The 12,053-nt window shown below is 35.0% G+C and overlaps 1 protein-coding gene across 7 annotated transcripts in view; it reads right to left on the bottom strand.

The window, feature by feature from the left end:
- Positions 1–12,053, bottom strand: part of FRYL (FRY like transcription coactivator) — a 241,985-nt gene that overhangs the window by 28,704 nt on the left and 201,228 nt on the right. For all 7 annotated transcript variants that reach the window (XM_081049753.1, XM_081049752.1, XM_081049754.1 and 4 more), the window contains 6 exons: positions 10,730–10,870; positions 7,967–8,164; positions 5,122–5,283; positions 4,925–4,999; positions 4,404–4,580; positions 483–686 (listed from right to left, as the gene is read on the bottom strand). In XM_081049753.1, coding sequence (XP_080905879.1) covers positions 483–686; positions 4,404–4,580; positions 4,925–4,999; positions 5,122–5,283; positions 7,967–8,164; positions 10,730–10,870 — 957 coding nt within the window. The remainder of the gene's footprint in view (positions 1–482; positions 687–4,403; positions 4,581–4,924; positions 5,000–5,121; positions 5,284–7,966; positions 8,165–10,729; positions 10,871–12,053) is intronic.

The raw sequence follows: 12,053 nt of genomic DNA, 5'->3' as shown, positions 1-12,053 counted from the left end.
ACTACAACCTTCAGTTTCTCATTTTTCACTCATTCTTTAACTCTGCTGTCTAGCCGTTGGGATACAAGCCAGACCCTCCATCAGACTGACGTGACCATGAAAGAGACCAGAGTTGTGCTCAATCTCTCCACATTAACTAGGAAAGAAAAGCGGGTAGCGAATTGAACAGTGTTGCTATTCACACTGACAGCACAAATACGTATCACTCACAAGGAGGTCCTCGAAAGAAGGCCCAGAACAACTCACCATCCCTAGGAGAGAAGCAATATAAAATATGTCTCAGCTGCTAATGGGTGTGTACTTATCAACTTAAATGTTTGGTTCTGTCATGGAAAACAGAATGCGCCATTACTGCTGCGATTCTGGGTGTTCATTTCAGTGTGTGCTTTTTACCCAAACTGAAATGAAAAACAGAATAGCAAGAAAGAGTAATTACTAAGTTGGAAGTTAAGAGGAAAAGGAGACCAGCTGTCACTGTGTACCATCTGCGTGCGTGAGAGGATCTGGCTTGCTGTGAGTGCCGCTTCTTCTTCTGAGGACTCATCTGTATCTTCCTGATTTGTTAGGTTCAGGCTGGGGGTGCTGCTGGAGCACTGGTACTCTTGGAGGGATGGGGTGTCCCCTTTGTCAATACTGTCCAGCGAGCGCCTGCGGACTCCCCAGTTGAAATTGTCCATACTTTCACCCTGGAAAAAAGCAAGACATGATTTCTAAGACCTCAAATACATGCTTATAGATACAATAAATGTAATACACCAGGAAAACATACACCAAGATGAAAAAAATACTTAACGCATCATCATAAGCAGAGTTTCAATCAGCCCTTCAATTTCTTAAAACTTTTAAAACATCATTAAATATTTATATTAAAAGAGATCAAGATATTAGGTTGACAACCTGTTTGTTAACTTTCTGTGTTGTATTACTGGGGACTAACTCAACCTACTACTATCGAGGCCATTTCTAATCTAGTACACACACACAAATGAGACCACAAAGAAGACAAATACATCACAGACGACAACAAATAAACAACCCACAACACCAGGCTGCAACTTACCTGCAGCTCCTGGTTAGCAAAAAGGAAAACACACAGAATTAGAAAGAACGAAGACAAACATTTAAATATACACTACACTTTTGGGGAAAACTCTGTGATTTATTTCTCAAACCCAAAGACTGATTCAAGCTCTGGATTAAGCTTTGTGCAGGAAGCCAATGTGTGATTCGAATTACTTTTTTATGCAAAATATATTGTGAAAAAGTCAGAGACAGACACTTAAAACAACATTTCTATGATACACTTCAGCAACACAAACTTTAAGAAAATCTTCAAAATTCACATAGATTTAATACTTGATACAATGTAAAACTGACTTAAAATACCCACATTCAGTTGACAACATACAGGGTCACAATTATTTTAGTCTATAGGATGGTTCTGACTAAACCAAATGGTCATTTTTCATTATAAAATAGTTAAAAATCAAGATCACTGCTATCAAAACATAACCTTTGCCAACTTCAAAAGGTCAAGAGGAAAAATGACAAATTTCAATTTCACCCCAGATTTATATAAGTTTCTATTATTCTAAGCTGATACTCCTTTTGTAAGGATGTAATTCTTACAACTCTTTCTTAAGCCCTGATACGACAAATTACAGTGAGTTGGCTAGCAAAATATGATTTACTTGTGTTCCTTTACTCCAGAGGGATTGTCCAGAATAGAGGTTTTCCAATCTTTTTTTTTTTTTTTTTTTAATAAAGCAGAGGAATACTTATTTCAAATAAAATTTAAGGTGCAAGTCAACTGTGTAAAACTGATGAAACAAACCAGAGCTGTTCTGGTTGAAAGGTGGCCAGGAGTTTTCCCCATCTGGCCCTTGGTGTTTCTCAGGGTATATCCTAGAAGCCCTAAGGCTCTGCAGATCAGAGTTTGAAAAGCCCCCTTCATAGAACATAATGCAAATATTATTATGTAGCATAATACATCATAATGGCAACAGCCTTCAATATAGATTTGGTAAATGAATGAATACACAGCATGGCCTTTCAAGGTTTCCTTAGTAGTTAAGTTTGTTTTGTAGTAAAGTATTTCCTGTTACCATATTTTAAGGAAGAAAGATTTAGAAAATCTCTGTCATTTGATTTGGCCTAATGATGAGGCCTAAATTAGCACCACTCTCCCCAAATGACTGTCAGTTGAGTGAAAGACAGACCTATGATAAGCATCTTTAATTTAATCTAACTAAAGTTGTATTCAAAAGCCACTTTTATTACTATTGACATTTTGGAGTACTGGATGAACTTGGAGCCATTTACAGTGTTCTTTTAAAAAAAAAAGCAAATAATAAAAAAAAATAACCTTATCCTTACAAAAATATCAAGAGCCTGCCTTTAGAAATTTTAAATTCTAAACCTTACAGTGCAAATAACTATAGAAGAATTTAGAAGCTGCGCATGCCCTGAGGTGGGGCAGCAGGTCTCTTTAACCCATCACACTTTCTTGCCTCATTGTTCAAGTGTGTCCTATTTCCTACCACATGTTTTTCAAATTGTGGATGTGAAATCCATTTTTTAAATCAATACAGAAAGGAAAAGAATAGAAAATATTAGTGTGCATAGCATAGTAAAGGTACATATTCTTGAAACTTTTATTTTAAAGGTGTGTTTATGTATATATTTGGTTGTGATATGAATGTATTAACTATGGATAATGATAAAAGAAATTTAAAAGCCACTGCCCTACAAGGTGCTGAAGAATAGTTGCTTTGGGGACTCCTGTGAACCTGTACAATTGTATCTTTGGGAATATGTAAACGGTGTACTATTATGTAGAAGCCCATAAAACTGCTAAGCTGATGTCAAGGCATTTGTTTGACTCGGAGGCAGCATGGTCATTTCCTCATATCTGCAGGTGAGGCTGAAGCATGTAAGAGGACGTCTCTAATCTGGTTTCCTAGCAACAACTACATGTGACAGGGCACAAGCAACCACATTTCACTCCTCCACCTCACCTATTAGCGCCAAAGGAAACATCCGTTCAAGGGAGTTGATAAATGCATACGTACTGTATAAGTGACTTCAAATTCTTTGGAGAAAGATATACCAATGACATGGTATGGACACTTGATAATAAGGCATTTGGGGCTCTCAAATATAGGTATTTGTAACAATCTGAGAATGAACAAATTTTTTTTTTTTTTTTTTTTTTTTTTTTTTTTTACCTATTTCTCATAAGCTTCTCAGGTTTAGAAGATTGTGGTTTAGGGGATTGATCTCAGTTACAGGAACAGTTTCCGAATAGCCTAAGACAACCAGGGCAATCTTACTCTCTTTGCTAGTGACTGTTTCAGAAACTGGCAAATGTCTCAACTTGGGCCAATGAGATATGACAAGAAATTTGCTAAAAGAGTTTAGGAGAGCAACTTTGTCACTTTCCTGAGAGCATTTCTAGAAGTGACCCTCATTTTTTTTTTACTACATGTGGATGTAAGGCCACATGTACCATGTTTCTCCGAAAATAAGACCGGGTCTTATATTAAGTTTTGCTCCAAAAGACGCATTAAGGCTTATGTTCAGAGGATGCCCTCCTGAAAAATCATGCTAGGGCTTATTTTCTGGTTAGGTCTTATTTTCAGGGCAACACGGTAGCAGTTAAAATCATCTTTCTGTTGTCTGAGGGTAAGCTGACTTGCAGAGAAAGGCAGAGCTTAGAGAACTGCAAAGAGCCAGAGACCTCACAGCTATATCTACATAAACCCTACTCTGGACTATCTCAGTTTTGTGAGCTGGATTTTCCACTTAGAAAGTATCTGAATAGACACACCATCAATTTATTCTAAACTGAATCAATTTAGAAGAGAAAGCCCTTTGGGTATTAAATGAAATGAGGCATTTGAGAGAGCTGGCTACATCATGAAGAAGAAAGTGGTGAGGAGTATCACAGGAAGAATCTCAGTCATCTGCCATAGGAAAGAGTTCAAGAGCCACAGCATCTTAACCATCAATTTAGCATAAGTGCCACATTCTGAAAAATTGTTTGATATACTTTCATGTAAGTTTTTACTATTTTGCTGCACATTAATTTCTGTAGCTCATGCCAAACATTTAAGCCTAAGCTCACCCTAAATTTAAAAAAATATTTTTGGAGAAATACATTTTTTTACTTTCTTTTTTTTTTTTAAAGATAAAGATGAAAAATTAGATGTTTCTCTTTTATTTCAGACTTATTCTGCTACTGGACTAACTGTACTAGTAATCACATTTAGTTCCCAAGTTAGATTTTTATCTTTCTGACTACACACTGACCTTAATAAGGAAAGTGTCTATGGTCAAATCTTTAGTTCTTATACAGTTGCAACTATTCTATGAATATTACAATAGAAAGCCCATATCCTTACCTCTGCATCTTCCAATTCAACATCTAAAAAGTCAAAATCCTTAAAAACGCCAAACTGTTGTTCACTGGTATTATCTTCCACAGCTACTTCTTCCTCTTGAATTATATCTTCTGTTGTAGAGATTAGGCTTGTCTGTTGGTCACCGACTTCCAAGTCTTCGTTAGAAGAAAATACAACCTGATGCCCCCGCAAAAAAAAAAAAAAAAAAAAAAAAAAAAAAGGCCAGCCATCAGCTTTGTCACTCTGCATATGAGTGAGACATTGTGCCCTAAGAGCCACTGCGGGTCTCATTTGTCAATGAATATGGAGCTTTAATTTGGAATTCATGTTAATGTCTAATTGGTTGAATAATTAGCATAGCTGCCAATTATCACAAAAACAAGTCATACTTTTTTCACGCTTAGTCAATACCATAAGTCAGATAAGTTAGAAAAGGCAAGCAAGGAGACAGAATGATTTCCGTTTCTTTATGGAATAACCTGATTTTTAAAACCTTTACACATGTTTTTATGATTACTCACTGATGGATTCTTCGGAAGGCCAGATTCTGGACCACAGAGAGAGAGCACATTCATTAGCTTTTCTCTTGTTCTTCTCTAAGGAAAAAAAAAATTCAAATGTTAGGATTACTGATAAAATAGGACAAATTTTCAAGTTTTCATACATTCAACAAAATTGATTCTTCTATGACTATTCAGTTTTGGTATTTTTTATGTACCTGTGATAACTGTGGCCTTTTCCAGCTAACAGGGACCAAGGCATTAGAATTTGAACCAGAAGAAGTAGAAGAGGTACTTCTAGTAACAGCAATAACTTTCGGTTTCCCATTTCTTCCAGCTGCGCTATGTTGGTCACCATATTTGTTTCCAATAATTGGTGTCTACACAGAAACAAAATGCCAGTGTTTGACTCAAATATTTCAACATAAAAGGGTTATATATCTATGACATTTTTAAAAACAAACAACCAAAAAAGCAGCATAAGGAAAAAGATTACTTAGTATGCAGTACATATTACAAAAACCAAAGGTTGTTTTTATCAAGAGATTTCCCTTTATTGGAAATATGTCTCTGAGATCACCAGTGAGCTTATTCCTATTTTAAATATAGATCTGCTTTCTTTAAAAACTACCACTTTTCTCTCCATGATTATAAAATGTATCTTTGAAAGCTCAGAAAATATAAAAATGATTTTTAAAAATCTCACCATTCAGATTTAATGTCTATTAACATTTTGGTGGTTTTTTTCAATGCATATTGTGAAGTGTGCTTCAATAATGTGCTTTTGCAAAGATTCAAGGTAAGTAAGAACTCCAAAGAAGATATCTATGTAGCTTCTTACTACAAATCTAAAGTATATTTCCAAAACTTATTTCAGTAAAAATTCTATGATGATCGAAAACTCATTTAATGTATTTGGCTTTGTAAACTATCTTGAATTTGCATTTGAAAATAATATTCAAGCTCATTCGCATATTATACAAGTCCCTTTATGATCTGGTTCCTGCTTATCTCCCTAAACTCAACTTCTATCACCCCCCTGAACTTCACAATCCAGCAAAACTGAACTTGCTATTTTTTCTCAAACATATCATGCTTTTATGGATCTGTGTTTTAGCACATGCAACCCTCTTTGCACGGAATATTCACCAAGCAAATCCCTATTCATCTTTTAAGGGTGACTCCAGACTTCCAAGGATGCCTTCTGTGAAACTACCACCACCGGTGGGTGATTCTACTTGGACACGTGCCCCGTGAGGGTGCTTTGTTTATGCGCCTGTCTTTCTTACTACAGGACAGTCCCCGGACCAAACGCGATTCATCTCTGTTCCTGTAAGGTATTTCCCATGCCTACACATAGCAGGCACTTGGGAAACTTTGATGAAATAAATTGAAATCAGGTTTATGAAATGTTTTGAGAATTCACATCACTACTTCAAATAAATTGTTACATCATCAATTTCTGACCTGGAAGAACAGTAAAGCCCAGTTACTCTATCATAGTCTGATGCTAGTATGTACTCCATGTTAGAATTTTCAGGTGATATTAACGAAAAGATTAGCAATAAATATACTTTCTACCTTAAAACAAAAAGCAAAACCCAATAAACTTTGGATAAATCCTAATAGCAGGACTAAATTGTAAAAAACAATATTTTTAAATCTATATAGTCCTAATCAATTAAAATGTGATCAGATCTTCAATTTTTATCTTTCTCAACTCCCCTTCAATACTTTTTGTTTGTTTGTTTTTGTGTTTTTTTTTTCTCCTTCAATACTTGATCCATAACTTCTCTCTTGAAAAATTCCTCCTTTGGCTTGTAAAAGACCATTTCAATGGCACCAAAACCACCAAGATTGGGCTCAGGTGCTGGAGAAAAAAGAATTAGGGTTTCGCAAAAGAGTCAAAAATCTTTACGTGAGTTTTGTATGAATATGTGTCATAGTAAGAACCCAGGTTCCCTTTGGGACTGGTAGGCCTTGCCTCTGTCTAGCAATATTGGGCTTCTCAGGTCTCAGTTTATTTTAGCCTTGTTTTTCCTCCCACAATTTCAATTTCCACGTATATACAACACTGAAAATCCTTACAATTTTTACTTCCACCCAAGTTTTCCTCTAAAACCTCAGATCTCAAAATCTAACTGACTACTAGGCATCTCTGTCAGTGTGTTTCTTAGTTACTTCAGAGTCAATATATTCAAGACTGAACTCATCACCCCCTCCTGCTAAACGCTGTTCTCCTTGAATAGCACCTATATTCAGGGGATTGTCAAAGGAACTGTCCTGATGTCTCTTCCTCACATAGCACTTCCTCTCCTTCCCATCAAATCCTGTCATTTACAGCCCCAGTCCTTTTGAAAAACACCCCTTCTTCATTTTGTCTGCAGTTGCCGGTGGACAGTCCAACATATCTTTTGCCCAAATTATTCTAACAGATTCCTCACTGATTTCCCTCTCCTCCCCCCTGCTCTATTTTCCATCCTCTTGCCAAAGTGATCATCTTAAAATGCAAATCCTAATATTTCCTACTCTACCTAAAAATCCTTTCTGAACTTCTGGTTCAAGATAAAACCATCTTGTTACTACAGCAAGCAAGCTCCCTTGTCCGTCCCTGTGCCTTCAGCTTCTCTCTCATCACACTCTATACTCTGTTCTCTGTCCTCTGCTCAAGGTATGCTGTACTAATTGGAAGATTCCAGAGCACCATGCTTTCTCACACTTACAAGCCTTCATTCACACATGCTGCCTTTTCTTGGATTTAATCCTACCTCTCCACATTTCCATACCCATATGCCTGTCTTTCAACACTCAGGTTAGATGCACATGTATTTCAACAGCACCTTAAACTTGCTTCCAGCCAAGCACTGATCACAATGTTTATTTGCCTATTTCTCCAAGAGACTGTCAGCTTCCCAAGAGTAGGCCTTCTCCCCACCCCCATCCCATTTTCACACCTATCCCAGTGTCTCCTATTGCGTATGAGCTCAATTTGCATGTTGAATGAATAAATGAACAAATGAAAATTTCTAAAAGAGCTTCTGTATGGATTCCCGAGCATCTTACCTCAGATATATCAAAATGGAAATCTAAGGTCTTCCCAGGCAGCTCCTTAGAGACATTATTAAAAATCTTAGTGAAGGATATTTCAGGAGAGCCTATATCTCCCCCATAGGTCTTGGGGACATCATTGGGTACAACAAGACTTGCAGAGCGAGACACCACCAGTTTTAGTATGTTAAGGGCTTCCTTCCAATAAGGACTCTGGTTTAAAAATACAACAGACATATCAGAGTTACAAATACATATTTAACTAAGAACAAAAATTTCGGTACTCTACACAATGAAAATACTGTTTCTACAAAAACTCTTGTTAATTATTCGGTTTTGTTTTGAGGTCCTTAACAAAGGATCTGAGTTAAAAAGGGAAAAAAACAAGTTATTTGTAATGTTAGTTTTTATGAGGTACTATATACATAATATTGCTACCAAATCAGAATACCTTGCATTTCTCCCAATAAGTGTTTTATAAATATTATTAATTTAGAAATTCTAATACAGTAATCTGGCAGTAGTGGTAAACAAAGGGATTGCATATATGTGAGCTTTGTAAAGTTTATAGTTTTATGACTAAATATTTTAAATCTTGGAGTGAAAAATTTCAATGCATACTCTTTTTAGACATAAAAATATTAAAATATCATGTTTCCCCAAAAGTAAGACCTAGCTGGACAATCAGCTCTAATGTGTATTTTGGAGCAAAAATTAATATAAGACCCAGTATTATATATTATATTATATTATATTATATATTATATTATACCCGGTCTTATATTAAAATAAGCACCCTCACATATTAAAATAAGACAGGTTCTTATAGTATAATAAAATAAGACTGGGTCTTATATTAATTTTTGCTCCAAAAGATGCATTGGAGCTGATGGTTTGGCTAGGTCTTATTTTCAGGGAAAAACAGTACTAAAAAAAATTAGATTTTTGTTGAACTACGCCCCAAATAATAAGTGTAAATACTGTGCTAAAGTGATGCTCTCAGGGATTACTGAGCTGTATGTGAGGGTGCGTTTTTTTCTCCCTACATATATGGTGGCTATGTTTTTCTGCTTTTTTTTTGGTCTTATATATTTCTACATAATTTAGGAATGATTTACATGATAAATGTATATGTGGAGAAGAAATCAATGTCTAATAAAGAATTTATAGTATTTCCCCCTTACTAACTTGAAAAGAGTACATTTAAAAAACTACTTTTTTTCTTAGTTATGTTACCCAAATCACATTTCAACCTTGTATTATACATATCGTTTCACAGTTGACAATTCTGGGGATGGGGAAAGGGGAAATGCCATTAAAACAACAAAATTAAATTAAAAAATCTGGCAGAACTGAGTTATCCAAGTTAGCTAATGACATCTTAATATTAAGACACCTAAAGCACAATGTATTTAATAATAAAAACATCCACATAACAGTGTGACATTTTAAGCATATCACTATAAAAAAACAGTTTACATTTAACAAAGTTATGACTTAGTAGAAATCATAATTTTTTTCTGGTAAAAATAAGTAGAGACTCTGAATATTGTAAAGTGCTAAAACTTCCTTCAGGAATGTTTCTATAAATTATATGGGTAGTTGTGTTCTAAATGTTACAGATTATCAGGAGTGCAATTCTTTGTAAAATGTTTAATGCTTGAATAAAGCAGTAATTGTGATGACCCATCAGCTAAATATGACCTTGGTTCACACAACATTTACAAATAAATTTCAAAAAAAATTTGAGTCAACATTTTGAAATTAGCCGATTTTGGGGGAAAAACCCATTTCCAGCATCTCTTTAAAAAATGTGAAGTTGTGGCAAGACTGGACATGTATTCCAACATGGCAACCATCAGGGGATGCTAAATTGTGCTGTTCCTTTTCGATGGGGAATGTGCAGTTCATTTTGACACAAATCTATGTCCTCTTTTGGTTGCTTGCGAGTGCAGTGGGCATATGGAGTTTGTGTTTCTGAACAAAATAAATATATTTATATTTCATAAATTAGTAATTCGATGTGGTATGTGTTTCTATGGGAGATCCAGCCAAATATTTGATGAGTTAACATCTTTATGCTTTAAGCAGAAAAGAGAAATATGTTTTAGAAAAAAATATAATTGTTATTTGGTGAAGTTTTACTCACTGAAGGATAAGACAGAGAAGATTAACAGGGTCACCAAAGAATCTTATGTTTTTGGAATATTTGCAATCACTTTTCCAAGGCAATTTAAAATATAACCTGGATTACCTAATGGCATGGAAAACATTTTACGACTTTTATTACTTTCAGATATGGACGAAGACATAATACTTGCAAGCCAAGTATTTCCATTTGTAAGTTTTGCTATAGTGAATGCAAATATAGCTGAAGTAGAAACACAAAAATATTGATCTGTTAAGGTTCTTAAAGAGTTTGCTCTCTTTGATAAACTATATCCACAATACTGATCTGCTCTGCAAGGCCTTTTGTCACAGATAGTTCAAAGGCGAAATTCAATACAGACCAGGTTGACTTACCACTTACATTAAACCAAGTCTGACTTTTTTTTCTCCACTTTCTAAATATCTGGTGCTTTTTATCAGGCACCATACAAATTCTACTTTTCATCACTTACACTGAGAACATTATTCCATTTAAATATTCCAGAAGACATAAATTTATGGACTTACCATTTCTTTGCTTCTAGTCATTTAAGGTTTTTCTGATTTTTTTAATGATTACAGATCATTTTGAGATGAACATTTCCACACATAAATTTTGTGGTCACTCACCTGTACATATTTGCCAATAATCTTTATGATCTCCAGATTAAACTGCTTGGCTGGGGCAGCAGACAGGTCAATGTGACTCAAAAGACTATAGATGATCTGTAGCAATGATTGCTGCATACTAGACAATCCTTTTTCTAACAGCTAAAAGTAACAGTAAAAAGTATACTTTAATCAGGGTGAAGAAAATTCAATATTTATACTTATGACGTTCAAAAACATAATATCTTTAAGCCATGAATTTATGGTTGGATGATTAGAAATCCAGGGACTAAAAAAGGTAAAAAATGTCTATTACTCTTATTTGGTTTTGGCTCAGAAAGGAGAATTAGGTATTTTTCATCTTAATTTTGGTGTTTTCTTTAATTTCCTGAACTTTCTTTAATTTCATTGAACACTATTTGTTTTAGGTAAAGAGAAAAACCACTATACCACCATCACCAAAAAAATAAGTACCCCAAGCTATTCCCACCGGCCACTTAATAGCTTTGTGATCTTGGACACGTTTTGTAACTTCTCTGAGCCTGGATTTTTAAAAATAAATCAGTGCTACTACCTACCTCCTAGGGTTTGTATGACAATTAAATTAAATATATATAGTTTAAATACATGTAACTAGTTTTAGTACTGTTGTTAGTAATACTTTGATGACAATTATAGTAATACAGCAAGGATAATTGATACTAGGAAGAGTAACATTTGGGGCAAAGCATTCCCTGTAGAGAATGGACAAATGTTGCCCACAGATGGCACACAACAGGCTGTATTGTGCCAGTTCTAGCCCTTAGCACCCCATGACTGGATCTTTAGGGAGACTTAGTGCTACTTTAGCAGTGAACTTTATGGTGGCACAAAAAGTGAAGCTGGTCTAAGGCATTTAAATTCAAAGCCGATTAAGGAGGTTAGGACTGGATTTATGTCAGCTTGTGTCCTAAAGGTGTAAAATAAAACTAGAGACTTGCACTCATTTAGGTTAGTAAGCTGTTGGGCACACACTGTCAGCTCTCTTAAATATAAAGTTGAGGGGAGTAATCCTATTAAAGCCAACACTTTAAAACTTCACACCAGTCTTGAAGCATTTTATGACAGTCAACATCAGTGATATAGATAATTTAAAGAATGTTATGAGTATTTATAATGCTCACTGAGTTGTGAATGACTTTTAAGTCTATACAGTATTTCAAATTTAATTTCTAAAGGTCAACTTTTGAAAAGGGAGGTGTTACTTTATTATAAGATGACAAACATTTTTAGTGACCAGGAATTTCTTCCTTTTGGGGTGGCTATTTACTCAGTAATTTACTAGGCATGAAGTTACTTCTTATAC

This window comes from Rhinolophus hipposideros (genome assembly GCF_964194185.1).
Source record: "Rhinolophus hipposideros genome assembly, chromosome: 1".
NCBI lineage: Eukaryota > Metazoa > Chordata > Mammalia > Chiroptera > Rhinolophidae > Rhinolophus > Rhinolophus hipposideros.
Note: the sequence above shows the minus strand (reverse complement) of the source record. Positions and strands in the feature narration are given on the sequence as shown.